This window comes from Colossoma macropomum, unplaced genomic scaffold (assembly GCF_904425465.1).
Source record: "Colossoma macropomum unplaced genomic scaffold, Colossoma_macropomum, whole genome shotgun sequence".
NCBI lineage: Eukaryota > Metazoa > Chordata > Actinopteri > Characiformes > Serrasalmidae > Colossoma > Colossoma macropomum.
Window position 1 is genome coordinate 20,780,817 of NW_023494809.1, and position 20,055 is coordinate 20,800,871.

General features: G+C 40.0%; 1 protein-coding gene across 2 annotated transcripts; it reads right to left on the reverse strand.

The window, feature by feature from the left end:
- Positions 1-1,344: 1,344 nt before the first annotated feature.
- Positions 1,345-19,791, reverse strand: qtrt2 (queuine tRNA-ribosyltransferase accessory subunit 2). Of its 2 annotated transcripts, none has more exons than XM_036558648.1 (9): positions 19,747-19,791; positions 18,552-18,784; positions 18,329-18,384; positions 13,205-13,281; positions 11,505-11,714; positions 10,735-10,934; positions 8,854-9,005; positions 5,974-6,079; positions 1,345-2,197 (listed from the first exon to the last, which is right to left on the reverse strand). In XM_036558648.1, the coding sequence occupies exons 2-9, from the start codon at positions 18,749-18,751 to the stop codon at positions 1,975-1,977; spliced, it is 1,224 nt and encodes a 407-aa protein (XP_036414541.1). In that variant the 5' UTR covers positions 18,752-18,784; positions 19,747-19,791; the 3' UTR covers positions 1,345-1,974. The 2 variants fall into 2 exon arrangements, with proteins under 2 accessions (XP_036414541.1, XP_036414539.1); XM_036558646.1 differs by having other exon boundaries at positions 8,836-9,005.
- Between the last annotated feature and the right edge of the window lie 264 nt (positions 19,792-20,055).

Genomic DNA, 20,055 nt, shown 5'->3' on the forward strand with positions numbered 1-20,055 from the left:
TAGGCATGCAGACTGCTTCTACAAACATTTGTGAAAGAATGGGTCGCTCTCAGGAGCTCAGTGAATTCCAGTGTGGTACCGTGATAGGAAGCCACCTGTCCCACCATCCAGTCATGAAATTTCCTTGCTACTAAATATTCCACAGTCAGCTGTCAGTGGTATTATAGTGTAAGCAACTGGGAACGACAGCAACTCAACCACGAAGTGATAGACCACGTAAAATGACAGAGTGGGGTCAGCGGATGCTGAGGCGCATAGTGCGCAGAGGTCGGCAACTTTCTGCAGAGTCAATCGCTACAGACCTCCAAACTTCATGTGGCCTTCAGATTAGCTCAAGAACAGCATGGAGAGCTTCATGGAGTGGGTTTCCATGGCCGAGCAGCTGCATCCAAGTCTTACATCACCAAGCGCAATGCAAAGCGTCAAATGCAGTGGTGTAAAGCGCCGCCACTGGACTCTGGAGAACGGTACTTCTCCGTCCGGCAATCCGATGGACGAGTCTGGGTTTGGCGGTTGCCTGGAGAGTAGTACTTGTCTGACTGCATTGTGCCAAGTGTAAAGTTTGGTCGAGGGGGGATTATGGTGTGGGGTTGTTTTTCAGGAGTTGGGCTCGGCCCCTTAGTTCCAGTAAAAGGAACAGGATGAATTAGAGCAAAGACTGCGAGCCAGGCCTTCTCGTCCAACATCAGTGTCTGACCTCACAAATGTGCTTCTGGAAGAAAGGTCAAAAATTCCCATAAACACACCTAAACCTTGTGGAAAGCCTTCCCAGAAGAGTTGAAGCTGTTATAGCTGCAAAGGGTGGGCCAACATCATATTAAACCCTATGGATTAAGAATGTCACTCAAGTTCACATGCGTGTGAAGACAGACGAGCGAATACTCGGCAATATAGTGTATGTGTAAACAGCCTCTATTCTCATTGGCTACTGTGTATTGTGCCTCCCTAAAACTGTCCAGGTTGAAATGAAAGGAGCAAACTGTAGAGTTCAGACTAATATTCCTCAGAGATATCAGAAAAAATAAACTTCAGCCACTTCTTTCATACGTGTGGATAATTTGCTTCCTGACAGCCAGGAACAGCACACCGTTTGTTTTTCCAGCTTCTTCTGCTTCTGTGGGCATTTGTGAATGTGTTCACAGATGTGTTCATATGTGGACTGTACTGACTGAGGAGTGAACTGTGTATTCTGAGAATTTAACAGTGTTTACACAGTACACTAGACTCTTCAAATACAAAAAAGCGAGGAAATTTTGGTTTTCCAAGATACTGCTCTAAGTATTATATAAACGCAAGCATGCATGCTTGACCATGACAGTGTTCAAAGACTTTTTCCCCTCCAAATAGGGCTAAATCTCCCCTGAGCCACTGTTTATTCAATAGTTACACAAACATTAAAAAGAGAGACAGGGCAAAAAGCATGACTGCAAAGAGTTGAGTCTCAGCAATAGATGGCCAACAGAAATTCAAAGGCAATGTGAAGATAATGCCCCTGGGATGTGCACAGTTTCACAGAAAAATTTCCATATTTGAAATATTAAAGATAAGCATAAATCTTGCAAACTATATTTATGCAAACAAATCTATAAAACATTTTTTAATTGTGCTGCCACTCTGGAACGACCGAAGCTAAAGACGCTGGTGTTCAGCCGTGCTAAGTTATTATTCAGCACCAGTAAAAATAAAAGCACAGCATTAGCAGGAATGAAGTAAAATTCAAGTGAATACCCATGAGACCACTCAAAGGATGCTTATGATATTTGTCTTGTCACCTATAGGAATTCACTGTGACTAATGTGTAAACAGATGGCGCTTGTCAGAATTGTCCACTCTGATTTCTGTCCGATTGTTCATGTTCTGTGAGGCAGCAAACCCTCACGACAGGCAAGTACAAACTGAGAACTCCTCTTAACAGTATACTTCTTGTTCAGCCAAACTTGTGGTCATTGTTACTCTTCCATACTGGTCACTATGTCACTGTAGAACCCTGCTTTTGAAGTCTTGTAGCCGGTCAACGGCCACGGCTTCTCTCAGTGCTCTAAAGAATCCGAGGTAGTGAGCTGTGTTGTGAAGCATCAGTAACACCCCTGCCAGCAGTTCATTGGTCACCAGCAAATGATGGATGTACGCCCTCTTATGGTTCTTACAGCAGTAACAGCCACACCCCTCCACAAGTGGGCGGAAATCTTCCCGGTACCTGAAGGCAAAACAAAGTCACTTTCTCAAAAAGAGTATATACACCAAGTCACCAATTTATACAGTAGTCTGGAGTTCATACAGCACAAAAGGAAGCTAGCTAGCAAAATAACTAACCGTTTAAAGGAATGTGATCTGTAACTTAGTAAAAATTCAGGTAGAGTGATTAGCTGACAACTATCAAACAGTTTCAAGTTGTTTTCCTCTTTCTTTTAAACACTGAATTGCCTGCTTTTGGCATTTTTGTTCAATATGGATTCAATAAGTCACTGCAATAATGACTGCGCATTAGTGATGGGGAGTCGATTCCTAAACACGTCTGGGAGTCGAGGTCAACTCTTGGCCAATGACTCAGAATCGAAATGCTTGGAGTCGACTCATTGATTCTGTTTACTCTGTGTTTTTTAATTGTAATTAGCTTGAAGGACAGTTGCATGGAGGCGTGTGTAATACAGGAAGGCGTTTGAGTAGCCTGAGTTTGTTACCAACCTTTCTGGTGTGCCAACGCTGCTCACCAGCTGCTGTAAGCACAAACTGTGCACACAAAAAAAGTTTTCGATACCTCTACCCCTACAATGCACCGCTTTGCAACCGAACTCTGCTCACAGAAAACCAATGCTTCATGATGATGCTAAGTGGATGAGGCTTTTTATTCGCCAGCTTCTTACTCACATTTTTTGTTCCACCTTGAGTGATACTGCAGTTACATTCTGGTGCCTCCGCAACCTCTACATCATTTAAGGTGGAACAGAAAAGTGGGATAAGAAGACACTTGCAGCCTTTTGAATCTGATGGTAAGATGTGTTTAGACATTAGTCAGCTGTAATCACTTATTAAGCTACCTGATACATATAGTAGGTATACTATATGTATCAGGTAGTATACTATAGGTATACTATAGGTATACTAGGTGTAATCTACAAATCATCATCATATTACTATAATCTCTACCTACTCAAAAAATTGGGTAAATTACATTAAGGATGGTTAAATCTCTGCTATATCTCTTTAGCTCCGACTCTGGTGCTGTCTTGGTTAAAACTCCATCAATTCCAGCAACAAGAGTAGAAGGATGACTCCAGAAAACCCGGATTCATGCAACACTACTGCACATGACCGTTACAGAAATGACAGGCAAAGTTAGCACAACACACATGCTACCATGCCACCACCATGTCAGTGGCATTGTATAAAACGTCATAAAGTAGTATATTAAGAAAAGGCAGGATCTCACTAATGCACAAGTTTGCAGTCACAAACTGGTCAGAAATTTTGAGAAAACAAAGTAAAAAGTCTGAAAACATTGTAAACATGCGATATGTAGGAACACGGCTTTGTTCACCAACCAGCTCAGGAGATGCTAACCAGCTAATACAGTGATATTCATGAGCTAGGCCAGAAACATACACAACATTTTGTCGCTGTCCAAAGAAAAACATGCATCTCCAAAGTAGTAATTTTACAGAACAAGGGCAAAATTGGTCTTACTTTTTGAATGTAAGTTAATGTAAATAGGTTTTATTCCAAGTGATTTTAAGACATTTCTATCGGTCCATTCATTAAATCAATCATGAAATTTTCAAACATTGTAAAGGACAGCCGTGTTCATGAGTTTGCCAACTTTTTTATAATACATTAAAACACGTGGACTAGACATGGCTTTTGAACTCAGATGTTTACAAAAGCAGGTGATGCAGTCTGAGAAGAAAGAGCCACAAACATACATGTTTGAGATTATAACTTTCAAACTTTCAGGTGAGTTATTTAAAAAATGTTCTTACACAGTGTTATAGTATTTAATTTGTGATTTTCACTGAAGAATTTCATACATCAATTATCTACATTATTATATACAAAATTATAATGCAGTCTTTGGAAATAAAAAAACAGAGATGAATCGAGATCCATCAACAATGTTTTTTCACAATTGCAGGTTGGCACCCTGCACTAGAATTGATTGAAACTGAACTGAAATGTTAAGGTGCCTTGTGACTCTAGTACAGGGGGCTGATAAATTGTCCAGCAACAGTCGGGCTACAGTCTGTAACTGTAAACCCACAAACTGCACCTATTTAGTAGGTGTTGCAGTGAAATTGGCCGGTATGTTTTGTATAGGGTGTACCTAATAAACTGGCAACTCTCTGTATAGAGAATATACACTGACTACACAAAACATAAGTGACCCCCATTAGGGACACCTCTTCTTTCCATTAAACAGGCTGCCCGGGTGAAGCCAGGTGAAAGCTCTGGTCTCTAATCGATTTCACCTGTTAAATCCACTTCAGGTCAATGAAGATGATGGAGAGGAGACTATAATGAAAGATTTTTTAAGGCTTGAGACGTGGACTGTGTAAATAAGTGAGGACAGCAAGAAAAAGAAGAAAGACCTGAGTGCCTTTGAATGCGGTATCATGTACTTGTCTCAGCAATGCTGATGGGTTTTTAAAGCTTGCCAGTGTGCTGTGTGCATCTAAAATAGCCCACAGCTTAGTAGTGGGTGGTACAGGCAAAAATGTACATCATGATTTAATTAAGGTTACCGATGGCTTTGATATACATCACGGTACAGTGCAGTTAGGTATATTTTTTTCAGATAAAACAATTTTTTGCACATTAACAATGGTGTATTATTGTTGATGTCCCTTCACTTGTAATAAGAACCATATTTAACAACTGAAGTAAATCTAAAATATTTTTATTGTATGAAAATAGAAATGAACAATACATAGACAGGTGTCAATATTGCTTCCTAACCCTAACAAGATAAAGGTGAGCGAATGTAAAGCCCACAACAGCTTTGTCTGAAAGTCATTTGTCTCATATGTGTGTCTCTTACATTCAAGCTTTAATCTACGAGCCTCAGATGCTGCTGGAAATTAGTAAATATTACAAGCCGTTCACACTTTCAGTCTTAACTGAGAAGCTGCAGAGCCTCTTGGCTTGTAGGCCAAGACCGTGGCATCGCCTGAAGAAGCTGGCTGAGCAAGGAGTGCCACGAAAAGCTGGCTAGTCTCCATGCTAGGGCTAATGCCTAATGGCTAACCCAAAGAGACTGGCTTTTCCTCTCACTCTCTTTTCTCTCCAATTACTCATTAACTTATTACAACCTGATGTCTGCTCCTCTAACAATAAACTGGACTAAACTACGTCAGGTTGCAGCTTACTACACGAGAGGTGCGGGAATAAGTGTGTTTTGCGCTATTTGTACATCCCGTTATCTGCATTTATTTGCATACCGGTAAAACAGTAATGACAACACTAATACCTTGAGAAAAATTTCAACTGGTAAACAGGATGAACAGGTATATCACCCACTACTACCACAAACCAAAAGGCATTTAGACCAGTGGTCTAAGGACACTTACAAAATAGGCAGATCAATTCAGGCTCTACTGTCAGAAAACAGACAGGCCAAAAGGGGGCAAGACTATACCAGCATGACGCGCTCAATGTTTTGTATGCTTCATGACGCAATGCAGGGCTATGAGAGTGAATGATTCACATACACTGACACAGATAAGAAAAACAACTTCTTCCTTTATTCACCCTCTAACCTCTAATCTGATCTGACTCTACAACTTAAAGAATTATTAGGGAAATATAGCTGGTCACCAAGAAGGTGGGTGTGAATTACAGAAATATTGGCTCCATTCATCCACTGTTCTCATCAAGATGATCAGATTAGAGGGAGAATGGTACAATAATATGAGTGTCTGGGTGACCGCAGACAGCAGCTGCAGACAGTAAATAAAAAAGACAGAATTCTTCCTCACATACCTTGTGTCCTTCAGATTCATCTCAAACTGCGTCATATTTTCAGGACTGCTGTCTCCGTTCTCTTTAAGCTTCTCTACAGCACGCCTCTCTCCATTTGACTCCAACACTGTCACACACAAACAGGTTTGCTTTTATACAGTGTGAGGACATGAGGTCATACATATTTCCCACATTAGAATTAATACAAATAAACACACATGGAGGAAAAAGTAAAAAAGATTTTCTTTTTTAAAGGAGTGAGTTTTTGTTGTGTTGTTCTGAGCAAATAAATGCTTAGTGATCAGACAAACAGCTTTTTAAATTAACTTTTATCAAGGGCCTAAAAGCCTAAAACTCAACAGTAAATGTCTATATATAATAATGTAAGTATCTATATGTAAGAATAATAGGTCCCATGCGTATTACACATTATATATATAAAATTTTCTAAACCTAACCCTAACCTTACCCTCAGATAACAAAAAGAAATGGTTTTGCTTACTCAGTTTTTTAAAAATTAAACATGGAGCTTTTGGGAAAAGCAGTTTACAAAGTCAGGAGCCTTTGAAGGTTAGATCTGTTGATCTCTCTTTTTTTTAATACAACGTCAGGACATTTTGGTCTTGAAAACAAGCGCACACGCACACACACACACACACACACTCGCACTCGCACTCTCCAATAACTTCTCAAGCCTCTCAATAGATGAAGATCATAACCCTTTTCATTCTACTGTGAATAACTGAGATGGCACTTTCCCAAACTCATAGGCCGGGCAAAGGCACTCATAAAAATACACATAGGCACCAATCCACCTGGGAACACTCCTTGCCCACTGGCTTCATTAAAGAGTTATCAAGCGCTGTCACAGAGAGAGAAGCGCTCCAGTCAGCAGAAGGGCAAAGAGCACATCCTGTGTATTATCCCAAAAAAATGAAAGTAAAACAGACAGACGGAGATGATGAGAGAACAGGCAGAAGGGAAAAAGAGGGTCAAAGGGGGGGGAAGTAAGTAGGAGAGTGAGAAAAAGATGTTAAAGGGAGGGAAGAGTGAAGAAACTAGTGCAGATGGAAATGTTTCCCGCAGTGTCAGAGGGGGTTTAATCAGTGGGACAGCCTGTGGCCCGTCCCCCTGTGGCGCTCTCTAATTGGCTGAGAGGATATCTACATACCCCCGCCTTCCCAAATCCAGAGGTGGACGGTGGCCCGCCCTGAACTCCATTACCCTTCTCTCACCTAATTGATTCGCTCCGTCTGCTCTTTACACATCGCCGACTCTATCAATTACTCCAGTCTGAGATTTTCTGCCTGTAACAGGAAACTTACTCTATGGAGTTCACATCGTCCTGAGACTTGCACAAGTGCAATAAAGAGGACAGCAACAAATAATTGACTGAATTAGCATAGCTGCCCTGCACAGGAGGCGGTAGGAGTCAGGTACTTTCGCCTGGCTGTGAACAAAGCTAATTATTGTGTCTGACTGAGGGCTACACATAAAATAAAGGAGGGCTACACATAAAAGGGAAAAAAGGTACTTTCCTCACTGTTACTAATCTCTCATAAAGAAATATGAAGGAAATGGAAAGAAAGACTAAAAGAGAGAAAGAAGAGCGAGAGAGAGAGCTTTGCTCTATGCGCGTCCCTGTCAGCAGTGAGCAAGGCATATTCATTAATTCATTATCTGGAGCAAAAGATCACTGAGGGATGAAATCTGCAGCTTTGCTTTCTCTTGTATTTTGCTGCAAGGTTAAAATCACTACATTTGACATTATTATTAAAGGGATTCTCAAACTAATCTCCATCTGCTGCATCTGTAGTTTGTAGTCAGTTATCATGAAAAACTTCAACATGTTTCCTTTTAATTAGAAGAAATACAGTGGTGCTGGAGTGTTTGCGAACCCTTTAGAATTCTTTGAATATCTACATAAATATGTCCTAACATGCGATCAGATCTTCATTTAAATCAGAACGATAGATAAAGAAAAGCCAAACCACCAAATAACACAAACTATTACGTAATTTTTCATTTGGCTGCTGTCGGAACAAAACCTCATATCTCCAAAATGGTAACTTTACAGGAGAAGAAAAAAAACATACTGTACTTTTAATGGAAGTCCATGGAACCAGACTTATTTCCAAGTAATTTGGGGCTATTTCTTTTGGTTCATTCGTCATGATATTTACAGGGCAACAGGCATTTTCAAATTATGCCAAAAACTGAAAAATGGAAATGGAAAAAAAGCTTTTTTGAGGTTTTGTTCTGTTAGCAGCGATATATTGATTCAAGTGATCAAACATTAAATGTCTTTGTTGGCAAAAGCATGTGAACCTCTGCTTTCAAAAACTGGTGTGTTCCCCTTGAGCAGCAATGAACAACAGAACAGTTCCTGTAACTGTCGATCACCCCTGTACATTCACTTGGAAGAACCTTGGCCCATTTCTCTTTATAGAACTGCTTTAACTGTGTTATGTTCTTGCATGAACGCCACACATCAGGTTCTGCCTTGACATTTCAAGTGGATTAAGGTCTGGACTTGCAAAATGCAAATGTGTTCATAGACCTAGTAGTATTTTTAGGGTTGTTGTCTTTCTGCAGGACCCACCTTCTGTTGAGGTTCAGGTTATGGATGGATGCCCTAACATTCTCCTGTAGAATTTCCTGATATAATCCAGAATTCACAGCTCTATCAATTGATGCCAAGCTGTCTTGGTCCAATTGGGAAAATATGGCACTATGGTAACAAATTTGACACAATACCAATCTATATAATAATAATAAGCCACACAAAAGGTGGTAACCATTTAAAAAATATGTTTTTGAGTGCAGGGGGTCTTTAAAGAATGACACTGACCCCCAATTTCAAAAGAGTGAACAAGGGCACACCTGTAGGGGGCGATGTACCTGCAGTCTCTGGGTCAGGCATGATGGTGTAGTTGAAACAGAGAGCGCAGCCTCTCTCCGTCACCTGGAAAGGAAAGAAACCTTCGAACAGATCCACTCCGGCTTCCACGCATTCTATCACTTCATCCGGACGGCCAACGCCCTGCAGCAACCTGACGTAAGCAAACATTTCAGACAAAAAAGATGACTTTGAACTTGGAAGTAATCATACAGAAGCTGAGAGAATCGAGTTTGCAACTGTAGAAGTTACTTAGGCTCAGCCTGAATACCTGCATAATGGATTGCCTATATAACTGCAGCCAAATAAGTAAATAAATAAATAAACAAACAAATAATGCTCTAGACTGAGTTCAGTCCAGAGGGAGTCATGAAGTATTAATACAACACCACTGTATCTACAGCTTATTCTGCAAGCTGGAACTCTGCAGCCTATGCAATGTTCTGCAGTCCAAAGGGAGTGAACTGCCGGAGAAACTTTTTACTTTCGAATTTTAGGACTTTGGGATAAAAATGTACTAAACGAAGTGGAGAACGATTACCTGGCATGGCTAGCTAGACAGAAAATCAGAATAGAGACGCATAAGTGACAGCCATGTCACACCCTAATGCACTCTCTCATTTAGCCACTGGCAGTGTGCTCCACTTACTGATCACCCAGTGGCTCCCATGGGAACTTTCAGTTTCTAATGAGACTCCACAGGCCTCAGTGGGAGGGATGCTGTCGAACAAGACCCTACAGCAAGCTTCCAAATCTACAAAGAAACAGGCTGCTTTTTCTTTCTCTGCAGCCCCCCCCAAACCCCCCCACTGCCAATTTGTTCCTGGAACTACTCTTCCTCATCCTCCAGCATCCCAACTGAAGTAGCAGCCTGATGTGGTTGCCATGGTTCCTGGGAGGAGGATGGAGAGTTGCCATGGCTGCTGAGAGTCTGAGGGTACGTAATCAAGGGAAAGCAATAGGAGATGTGAGGTGGAGAGTGCAAAGATCACTCAGCCTCCAACTGAGAGGGACAAAGGTTCTCACAAAAGTTTGTGTGTGTGTGTGTGTGTGTGTGTGTGTGTGTTTGTGTATGCAGAAGAAAAAATGTTGCTGTGCTTCAGACCCCTTCCCAGAGCGGATGAATCTGATTGCAAGTGCAATGAAAGAATAGAATTTTTTTTCTCAGACTTTACAGGGAGACGTGTAGCAGAGCTCGCATATCATATTTTAACTTATTTTTTTCCTCCTGACTCAGTGATGCTACTACTTCCCATTTTAACAAAAAAAAATCTTGCTTAGTGCAGCTTTAAATAGCATTTGTTCACCAGTCTTAAAGGGGAATTTCACCAATTTTTCAAAATTACTGCATAATGAAATCGTTAATTTAAGTCACTCAGTGGTTTGATGTGCTGCTCTAGACAAACTTGTCGAGTCAGAACTGTGCCCAACAGTGGTGACAGAAACCAGAAAAGAGTAATGACTTTAAAAGCTACCTTACAGGAAGTTATTACGTTAGTTATAAAGTTTTAATGAAATGGTTATGCATATGCTACGTGATGCCTGAGACATTGTTTTAGGAAAATAACATATTAGCATTTCAGATTGTTTTGGCCTAAAACAGATTTTGTTAAATTCATGGTGAAGAGGTATATCCAGGGCATTTTAAGGCAAAATAGTCCTTTTCTTACCTTAAAATTTAACCTTTAAAAGGTAAATTACTTTCAGTCACAAAGTAGATTTCTCAAACAAGAGCAAATTCACAGTAGTTAAACGACGTTCATGTTTATTTCTACTCTGTGGAAACTTAATATCGGCCGATTTTTGCATCCAAATGATATATCGGTTGAGCCCTATAGCGTGATGGATACAAACACGAGGCTGACTTTTAGCCTGACTTTCACCTCGGTTTTTCCTGAGGCAGCTCCGCGGTCACTGCCGTAATCAGCTGACTCCTCAGCTCCTGCTCCATGGCGGCAGACTGGAAGCCATCCAGGACGAATCCTGCCACGGGCCGCTTGGCCGTCTCCCGCGCTGACCTGACCCTTTCCTCCCGAATATCGCCTCCCTCCACCACCCCGAATATCTCCGCCTGCTTCAGCTCCTGTCAGCCAGAGGGAAGATGCACAGTAAGCAGGTCCCAGTGCCAGCCGTGCCACTTTGTGGGCTGGGAAAACAGAGAACATCTTCATAAGCAGAACTGAGAAATGCAGTGACAAACCTCATCATTTTGTCAATAGAAAAACCTATTCCTGGCACAAATCCTCCACTAAGACTACTCTGAACACGACAGCAGTCTTTATACAGCAGGCAGCTAAGTGTCTTTTGGAGTAAGGAAACTTAAATTCACCTGCAAATCGAGGAGAGTTTCCTGTATGCTTGCTGTTTTCTGACCCTCAAATAAATCCGTATCTCAAATGCAGGTTGCAGCAAAATAAATAAAACTATTTATGAGACAGCTAATGCAAAAGGGCAGATAAAGGACAGCTTCTTTGCAAAACTGCTATAAGAAAAGCTAATTACTATTCATGCTTGCAGCAACAACATTTTTAAGCATTCATGTTGACTAAATGAATTTGGAAAGTAAATCATTTCTCTGCTGTTTATGAGTGAAGAACAAGGACATTACTCTCTATTTCTTTGTGTATTATTAAATATCCACTCTGTACAGTACCTGCTTTTTGTGATGCAGTATCAGACATTCATCTAGGTGGGCTAGAGTGCGGTCCACAGCCTTGCGGACCCTTTTCCGTGAGGTGTTGGCCTGCCACGTTTCTCCATCTGCCATGCTCTGATAGAAGTCTGGCAGGATGACTGCCTGCATGGCCATGAACTTGGCCACGGTTAGCTCTATCCTTCCTCCACTGCCCCACACTGATACAGTCTGAAATATCACACACCCATATATATACATATTCACACAGATACATGTAAGAAAACACTCTGTGACCAAAATGACTAAATGAAAAATATTCAACCCCTGTGCTGTGGAACCTCCACGTTTACACAGATGAAAGATACTGCCCTAACAAGGACACAGCTGGATTACAACTGGCCTCTACCTATGAAGCATTAAGAAAATTCAGATGGATTTTCACCTTGTTGTGAAAATGAAGACTAAAGAGTGCTCTAAGGCCATCAGACATAAAGTTAGAGGCATGAACAAGATAAAAGAAATGGCTACAAAATAATATCCAAGTGTTGAGCATTCCAGTGAGTGCTTTCGGATCAACTGTGAGGAAATGGAAGCAGCATCATAACTACCCAGGTGCTGCCTAGAGAAGGCTGTCCCATAAAACTCAGCATCACAGCAAGACCCAGATTTGTGAGGGAAGCCACAGAGAGGCCAACAGTCACTCTGAAGGAGCTACAGAGCGCACTGGCTGAAACTAGAGTGCAGGTGCTTCAGTCTATGATTTCAAGAGCTCTGTTTACAATTGGCCTACATGGGAGGGCGGCTAGAAAGAAGCCATTACTGAAGAAAAAACACTTGAAAGTAAGTCTGGAGTTTGTCAGAAAGCATCAGAATGACCCAAGTAAAATGTGGGATAAGGTTTGAGATAAGAGCTAAGAGCTAAGAGATAAGATAATAAGTATTATTTATGTGATGGGGACAGTTTGGGTGGTCTTATTTTCCATTTACTCTCCTCTTCCTTATATAAGTGAATCTTAAATCTCCTCAGAAATATCTTCTTTTTAACTGTACTCTGGCATTCGTTTCGCGTTCACTGTCTGTTTCATGTTTGAATAGCAAGAAGCTTGCAGCTCCTCATATTTGCATGCTTATGATATGCTGGGATAGGTAATGCTTTCAGCTTGCTTTATATATCACTGCCCTTGTGCATTGCACAGAAAAGTGCATGACAAACTCCCTTTTTTGGCTGATGTACATAACTCATTTGGGAACAGCTTTTGTTGGGAGGACACAGCTATAATTGGCTGGCTTCAATCATATCAAAACCTTAGAACTCCTCATTATGCCACTTAAAAACATCCACTGCCCTTTATATTGTGTGAACATATTGTGTGAAGTGGACCAAATTGGTCCAAATTTACTTGTAATAAAATTCTTGTTACAGTAAAGTATCTTAAAGTTAAGAAACATTATTCCATCTCATATTAAGTTACTCTTTTGGAGATATTTTATTTTCATGTTTCGTCACGAAAGTGATAACATGAACATGAACTCTTTGAAAATTGTGAACAACTTGGCATAAAAACTAAAGTACTAAGTAAGCATGAAGTACTTCATCTCCAGCTAAAACCCAAATAATCTCAACAGAAACGAGATGCCTTATTTGAGCCAGCACGCTCTCAAAGATGATTTGATCGTGTGTACACATCCATTTGTTGGGATATTCAGTGACCTCTGACCTTGTTAGTGATGTGGCCCGTGGGGCAGGTCGTGGCAGGGTCTTGGAGGGAGCAGTACAGCGCTGTGTCATGTAGACCTATTTGGGCAAAACACAATTTTTAGTATTAATTTTCGGCAAATTTATCAAGTTACTGCCATTATGTATGTTTACACATGCTGCAATTTCAATAAGTCATCATACACCAGAGATGCGGTTAAACACAGAACAATCAAATGCAGAAGAAAAGCTAATAACAAGGAATAACTACTACAGCCTGGTATCTAAAGACAGTCTTAAAGCACTGTTGTCCAAAGTCCGGCCCCAGGGTCAAATGCGGCCCGTGGACAGATTTTAATTGGTCCCTGGCTTTTATTTTACAGCGTGTTATAAGTGGTTCACCAGCCACTCTGAATAATCAAATCAATCTTTTGTGATAAGCGCTTACCTATCAACAATAAAGGAAGCCTTATGCCTCTTTTATACAGTGATAGAAAACACGGCAGCTCCTAGAAATCTCTGATTCTGCATGCTAAAATGTTTCACAATGACCTGCATGAACACGCAAACACTTTAACTCCTCTGTTGACTGATTTATGTGCATTTAAGTGGCCAGCGCCAAATTCTCAGAAAGGATTGCTAGCAAGATTTTCGGTTAGATTCACTGCTCTACATGACTGTATTATTCATTCAAAACTTAATATTTTGAATCAATTGTGAATATTATTTCAGTCCCTGGCTATATTGACATGGTCCAATCTGCTCCTCTATGAAATAAGTCTGGACACTCCTAGGGACACTCTGGCAAATTTAACCATTGCTACATCTGCTGTAAACATGCTTACTGCCCTACTACAGCGGTGCAGCTGTAGTCTATAGTTTAAAGACTAGGAAAACATTCTTCTGATGATGTACCTTGAAGGTGGGAGGAACCTTTAAAAACTGCAAGAACTCTGGGAAGGATATTCGAGGACAGGCAAATTGAACTGCTTTTCCACTCGCTGCCTAATGCTTACAGGACTGCTAGGAAGCCGAATATCACTGTGGTAGGGGGTGGGAAGGTTCCCGATGGTTGTATAAGGTATTTTCATAATGCATTCTGGGTATTGTAGTGAGAGAACACTGATGGATGTAAACACAAAAAAAGGATGAAAACTGTGAAATCTGTTAAACTGATGAGGCAGAGGTATGCAGTGTTGCTCTACACAATAATACATAACATAAAAATAACATTAATCTGTAGTTTTAGAACAGAACGCCCCTTTAAGGATCCTTAGGAGAAACATCAGCCAAAAAAGGGAGTTTGTCATGCACTTTTCTGTGCAATGCACAAGGGCAGTGATATATAAAGCAAGCTGAAAGCATTACCTATCCCAGCATATCATAAGCATGCAAATATGAGGAGCTGCAAGCTTCTTGCTATTCAAACATGAAACAGACAGTGAACGCGAAACGAATGCCAGAGTACAGTTAAAAGCAATCAGGCAGGACACGTGTTCATCTCTGCTTGCTTGGCAAAATAAATAAACAAAGAACAGCCGGATCGTTTTGAACCCTTGTCAAATAAATTCACAGAGGGAAAGGAACCAACTGTGGAATTGATGAGTGTGACTGTGCTGGTGACAGTGCATATTTGCATGAAGGGGCCAAACAGATCTGGCGCCAGTGCTGGAGCTCAATTATACGTCATGAAGACTGGCTGACATTTACTTGAACCAAACAGGCAGATAAATCTGAGCAGAGCACAGTACACAAACATAAATACAGTCAGGTGTTTGACACCGTCAGGTGAAACAGCAGTTTTATATCGTTTAATTATGCAGTCAGGTCACTCGCTGCTCCCCCTCCAGCCACGTTCCAATAAGTTTGCTCAACTGAAACAACAAAATGAAGTCACTAATTACATTTCTCTTTTCTAATGTAAGTGCTAAGGGCACGTAATGGCTGGCTGGGTTTCAGTGGTTCTCCCTAACCATGTCTGAAAATCTTAAATGGGTTCATAGTACCAGATGTTAAAGCCTATTTTGAAGGAACATAGAAACACTTTCCACCTGATCAGTATACGCCTGCTTTTCAAACATGATGGCAAAATTAGTCAGCAGTGCATTATGTATTGATATACTGTACTGTGCAAAAAATCTGAGACCTTCTCCAGTCAAAACGGCCAATGGGTATAAGTTAATAATTTATCAGGAGATATTTCTGAGAGGATCAGATATAAGAAAATCAACATGCATAAGGAAAGGTAAGATCAAAGAAAAATAGGTTTAAAAGAAAGAAAAGAATTTTCCAAAACTTTTAAAAGATAAAAGGTTTTAAAAGATAAAAAGTTAAAGGGTACAGAGCAAAACGGGACATCTAACAATCATGCAGGACCAGGCAGACCACCAAAACTGTCCCCATCAGATAAACAGCACCTGAAGTAGGCCAGTCACAATCACAAAATGATGATTAACTGCCATATAAATAACAGCAATTAACAAATTAATTGTCTTTTTTTTATTTATTGCATGCAACTGTTAAAGTCCAAGCCTAAAGCAGCCAACTAAACTCTCCCAACTGTTGACATACACAGCTAAAGTTCAAATGCTAAAGCACAGTGTCTATCCTCTGTTGAGTCACTCACTGAAGAGTTCCAAACTGCCTCTGGAAGCAACATCAGCAAAAGAACTGCACATTAGGAGATTCACGAAATGGGTTTCCATGACATTCCTTTTCCTTTTCTCGTCTGACTTTTTTCTGACTTTTGGATGATTGGCATAGGCAGATAATGTTTGAAATGATTCAATTATCCATAAGTGAACTGGATATTATAGGCAGCACATTAATTACATTACAGTAACTACATTACAGTAACTAACTAGCCCACGTTCCGGATCCACAGTCATGCTCACATAATGTTTTTCTCTCCTCCGCACAGCCAGTAACACAGTGGTTTTGCTCCTTTTAATTTTAAAATACCTCACCTTCACATTAACAATGCAGACTACCCGTCAAAAGTTTGGACACACATGATTGTATATTTTTCTTAAAAACAGTTTCATTTTAAGGCTCATGTCTAGATGTTCCAAAGTTGTTTTTTAAGACAAATATATGTATTCAAATTGATGCTTATATATGAATTTATGTCCAAAACAAAATAACCATTTTAAACATTGTTTGTTTAGAGGCTGCTTTAGGGTTGGAACCACAATCATTAAACCACCCTAAATGAAACAACGTGTGCCAAGTTAACAGTTTATTAGTGTAATGTCTGTCCTTGTTTATGCAGTATTATCTCTTGAAAAATGGGCAACTGTACAGTACAATATATATAACGATAGTAACCTAACAATCGGCTAAGCCAAGATGGCTCAGCAAGGCACTGCATGCTACTGATGCGATCAGTCCATCGTATTTTTAACATTTGCTTTGGTAACAAACAGAACCCCAGTGACAGCTGAACAGCCCTAAAGATATGAAGATTTAAAATGCCAATTTATTAAAACCCTGTTCAATTATATATCATGGTCCATGTTTTTGTAGGCATTAAGTATTTATATCAGTGTAATTAAACTTTCATCTTTACTGAAGCCCTGTTGAAAACAGCATCATAATTCTGGAGTGGCCTCGTTTGACACTTTCAAACATTTTGAAGTCTCTCTGATGGGCAAAGCTACAATTAGGGGCCATGTTGATTCCCAGTCTGTGTCTCATATTATTAAGCAAATGTGAAATGGTATAAGAATTCTCTCCATTCACTCTGTATATATGTATATTACATTTATACTTTCAACATCTATATTTTTTCTTACCGCTCCACCGTCCTTATTTGTACATATCGTAACTGTCAATTGTCGGTCACTTCTTGCAATTTATATACAAAAAAAACACTGTATTTCGCACTTCTGGTTAGATGCTAACTGCATTTTATTGACTCTGGACCTGTACTCTGCACAATGACGATAAACTTGAATCTAATCTAATCTAATGATTAGTATGAATTAGTATGAATATCATTTACAGCCATTGAATGTTGGTATTAGAATGAACAAATGAATCAGAAACATTACACTGCAAGAAACCGTCTGAGTGACCTTTAATATATTTCATTCTTGGTTTTACAGGCAGTAAACAGAACAGCCGTGACATTTACTCTCATCTACTTAATAGGCCTGTTGACTTTTAAAGAGGCACTGTTCACTTAAATGCTCATAACCCCCTGCTACAACATCTTAATCACGACAAGGCCTTGGGCTGAACACAAACTTCTACAGAGATGCTCAGACGGGCTAAATGCTTTTTGTCTGGGGATATAAACACCGTACCGCAGATGATGTTCAGAGACTGAGGTGGAAGCCCTGCTCATCACCTTGATAAATTTGGAACCTTAAAGTAGAACTAAAAATCTGAGAGGAAACTAATTCTATACATCTTACATGACAAGCCTCCAAAACTGACTACGACTTTTCAAGAGGTTCATCATCACACAGGATCGTAACCAGTTCAGCTACACCAATCACATTCTAAGATGCTGCAACTTGGAATATTTTTGCATTATCAGATCATTAAGATGTTAACAGTCAGTCAGAGTGGTTTGATGTGGAATGTGCGGTTCTAGATAAACTTGCCAAATCAGAATCTCTCAGGATTACTCACAGAGGTCCTGTGACAGGACAGAAAACGGTTAAGAATCTGCTGCCTGGTGTGTAAAACCTTGCTTTATGATAGTTTTGAGCATGTTTATGCCTAAAACATTTTTAAATATCCTTTCATGGCACAGAGGGTACATGCAGTGTGTCATGAGGTAAAACAGCCCCACTGATAACTATTTTTTCAGATTTTTTAAAGATCTGGCACTATTTTGCCATCATCAACATTATATATACAAACTCCACATGCAGGTTCACTGATCATTGTAGACAGTAGATAAAAGGGCTATATTTGCATTGCAGTTTTCACGACCCCTGGTTTCTATTACTACCACTGCAAAGAAATCTGAGTTGGTAAGTTTTTCTACAACTAACCATTCCATATCAAACCACTCTGAATGACTTTATTTACATCTCAACACTTGAATTATGCAGACATTTGAAAAACAGATAGGAGATAAAAGGAGATAAACTTTAAAACACAGAGCTAGGTGACATTTCAGAGCCTTACTGACCTGAAAACTTCCGTACACCTTCTTTAAACTCCTCCAGAACTTCATAGTGCTCTGCGCTGAAAGAGACATAAAACAATCTTGAGCAATATTAAAATTAATTATCATTTATTCATAATTAAAGCTTAATAATACAACTATGTGGTATCTTCCACACATTAGAGAAGATGTTGGGCTATACAGTAAGTAAAATGAAGCAAAGTATGTGAACAGATCATCTGCTTACAGGCTGTCCAGTGTGACCTGCGTGACTGTAGGCAGGCTGCTCAGTGTGTGCAGTGTATCCTGAGTCAGATGAGGCACCGTGGCACAGCGGGTGTAGAGGAGACAGCCTGGCACGTCTAATGAGTGTTGCCCCTTTTGCCCTATCCCAGTCAAAACGCCCAGCCGGCATCCTCGCACCACTTTAGACAATTCCAGCTTCATCACACTGACGTGTGGATATGAGTGACTGGCTACCTGAAATGTAAATGAAGACACATTAAGCACACAGAGGACTTAACCTACTCTTAACTGCACGTAACATACAGACCTAAGTCGCCATTTCACAGTCACTTTGCCTCAATTTCCACGTTTAAGTATCTATTTCAGCATTACAGAAATCTTATAGTTTATTATAGCATTACTACAGACTTTTTTGCAAGGGATATGGAGGATATGGGTTTGGTTCGATCCATCAAAAGCCAGAAAGGTGGGACACAGCAGTTTACAAACCTACATGATGGCAGCAGTGACAGATCATTTCATTCCCCACGCTAAGTAGCCCCCAATAACAAAAGTAAAATATGACTGACTGAAACAATACTGAGCCCCTAAGGTGACACAGTGATTAAGGTTACTTTTAAATAAGGCTATGAATTAATATATTAAAGCAACAAATTGATATACTGAGGCCACAACATAGGTTTCACATAACTCGTGGCTTCAATATATTAATCCATGCTCTCAATATAGTCAACTGGGGCCTCAGTATAATATCTCAATATAGTCATTTGTGGCCACGTCACCATGTCACTTTAGGGGCTCAGTAAAAACACATGTTAATTCTAATTTAGAAATGTTTTTCATCTGTAATTTTGAAATAATTCCTGAGTGGTTGTGTTTCTAAAAACGCAGCAAGATATCAATATTTAAGCGTTGCTGAAACATGACAGTATCCATGGATCCGTCTAGAAGATTTTACAGTACATAAACGTAACTGCGCAGATTAAAAACGCCAAACCTCTCAGCAAAACAGAGTCAGTGAAGTTAGCCTAGCACTGCCGCTGTGCCCGGCATTGGGAGCCGTTTCGCTAAGCTAACGTGTCAAACCGCGTATTGCTCAGAATCATAGCTATATATGGACAAATCTACCAACACAATGGTTTACGAACATATTATAATCGATCATGTATAAAAGTCTTTAAGCATCATCCGCTTACCAGCACAGCAAAACACGTGAACCAAGTCGCAGAATTATTACAGCAGCGTCTCACACGTACTACGTCACCGAGTAGTCCTTCAAAAAATCATACCACAGAATAAAATTAACAAATAAAGTTGGCCATTTTTTGCGAAAAAAGTTCACTATTTATGTAAAAAATGTTTTCAAAATGTAACATTTGCTACTAAAAACCCTGTCGAGTGTGAAAAAAGTCTGTTACCAAGGTTACCAAATGAACGCTTCGCTACATTTGAGTGTTGATGGGATTTGTAGTTTTACGCAAGAATATTCGAATCATCCCAGCTTA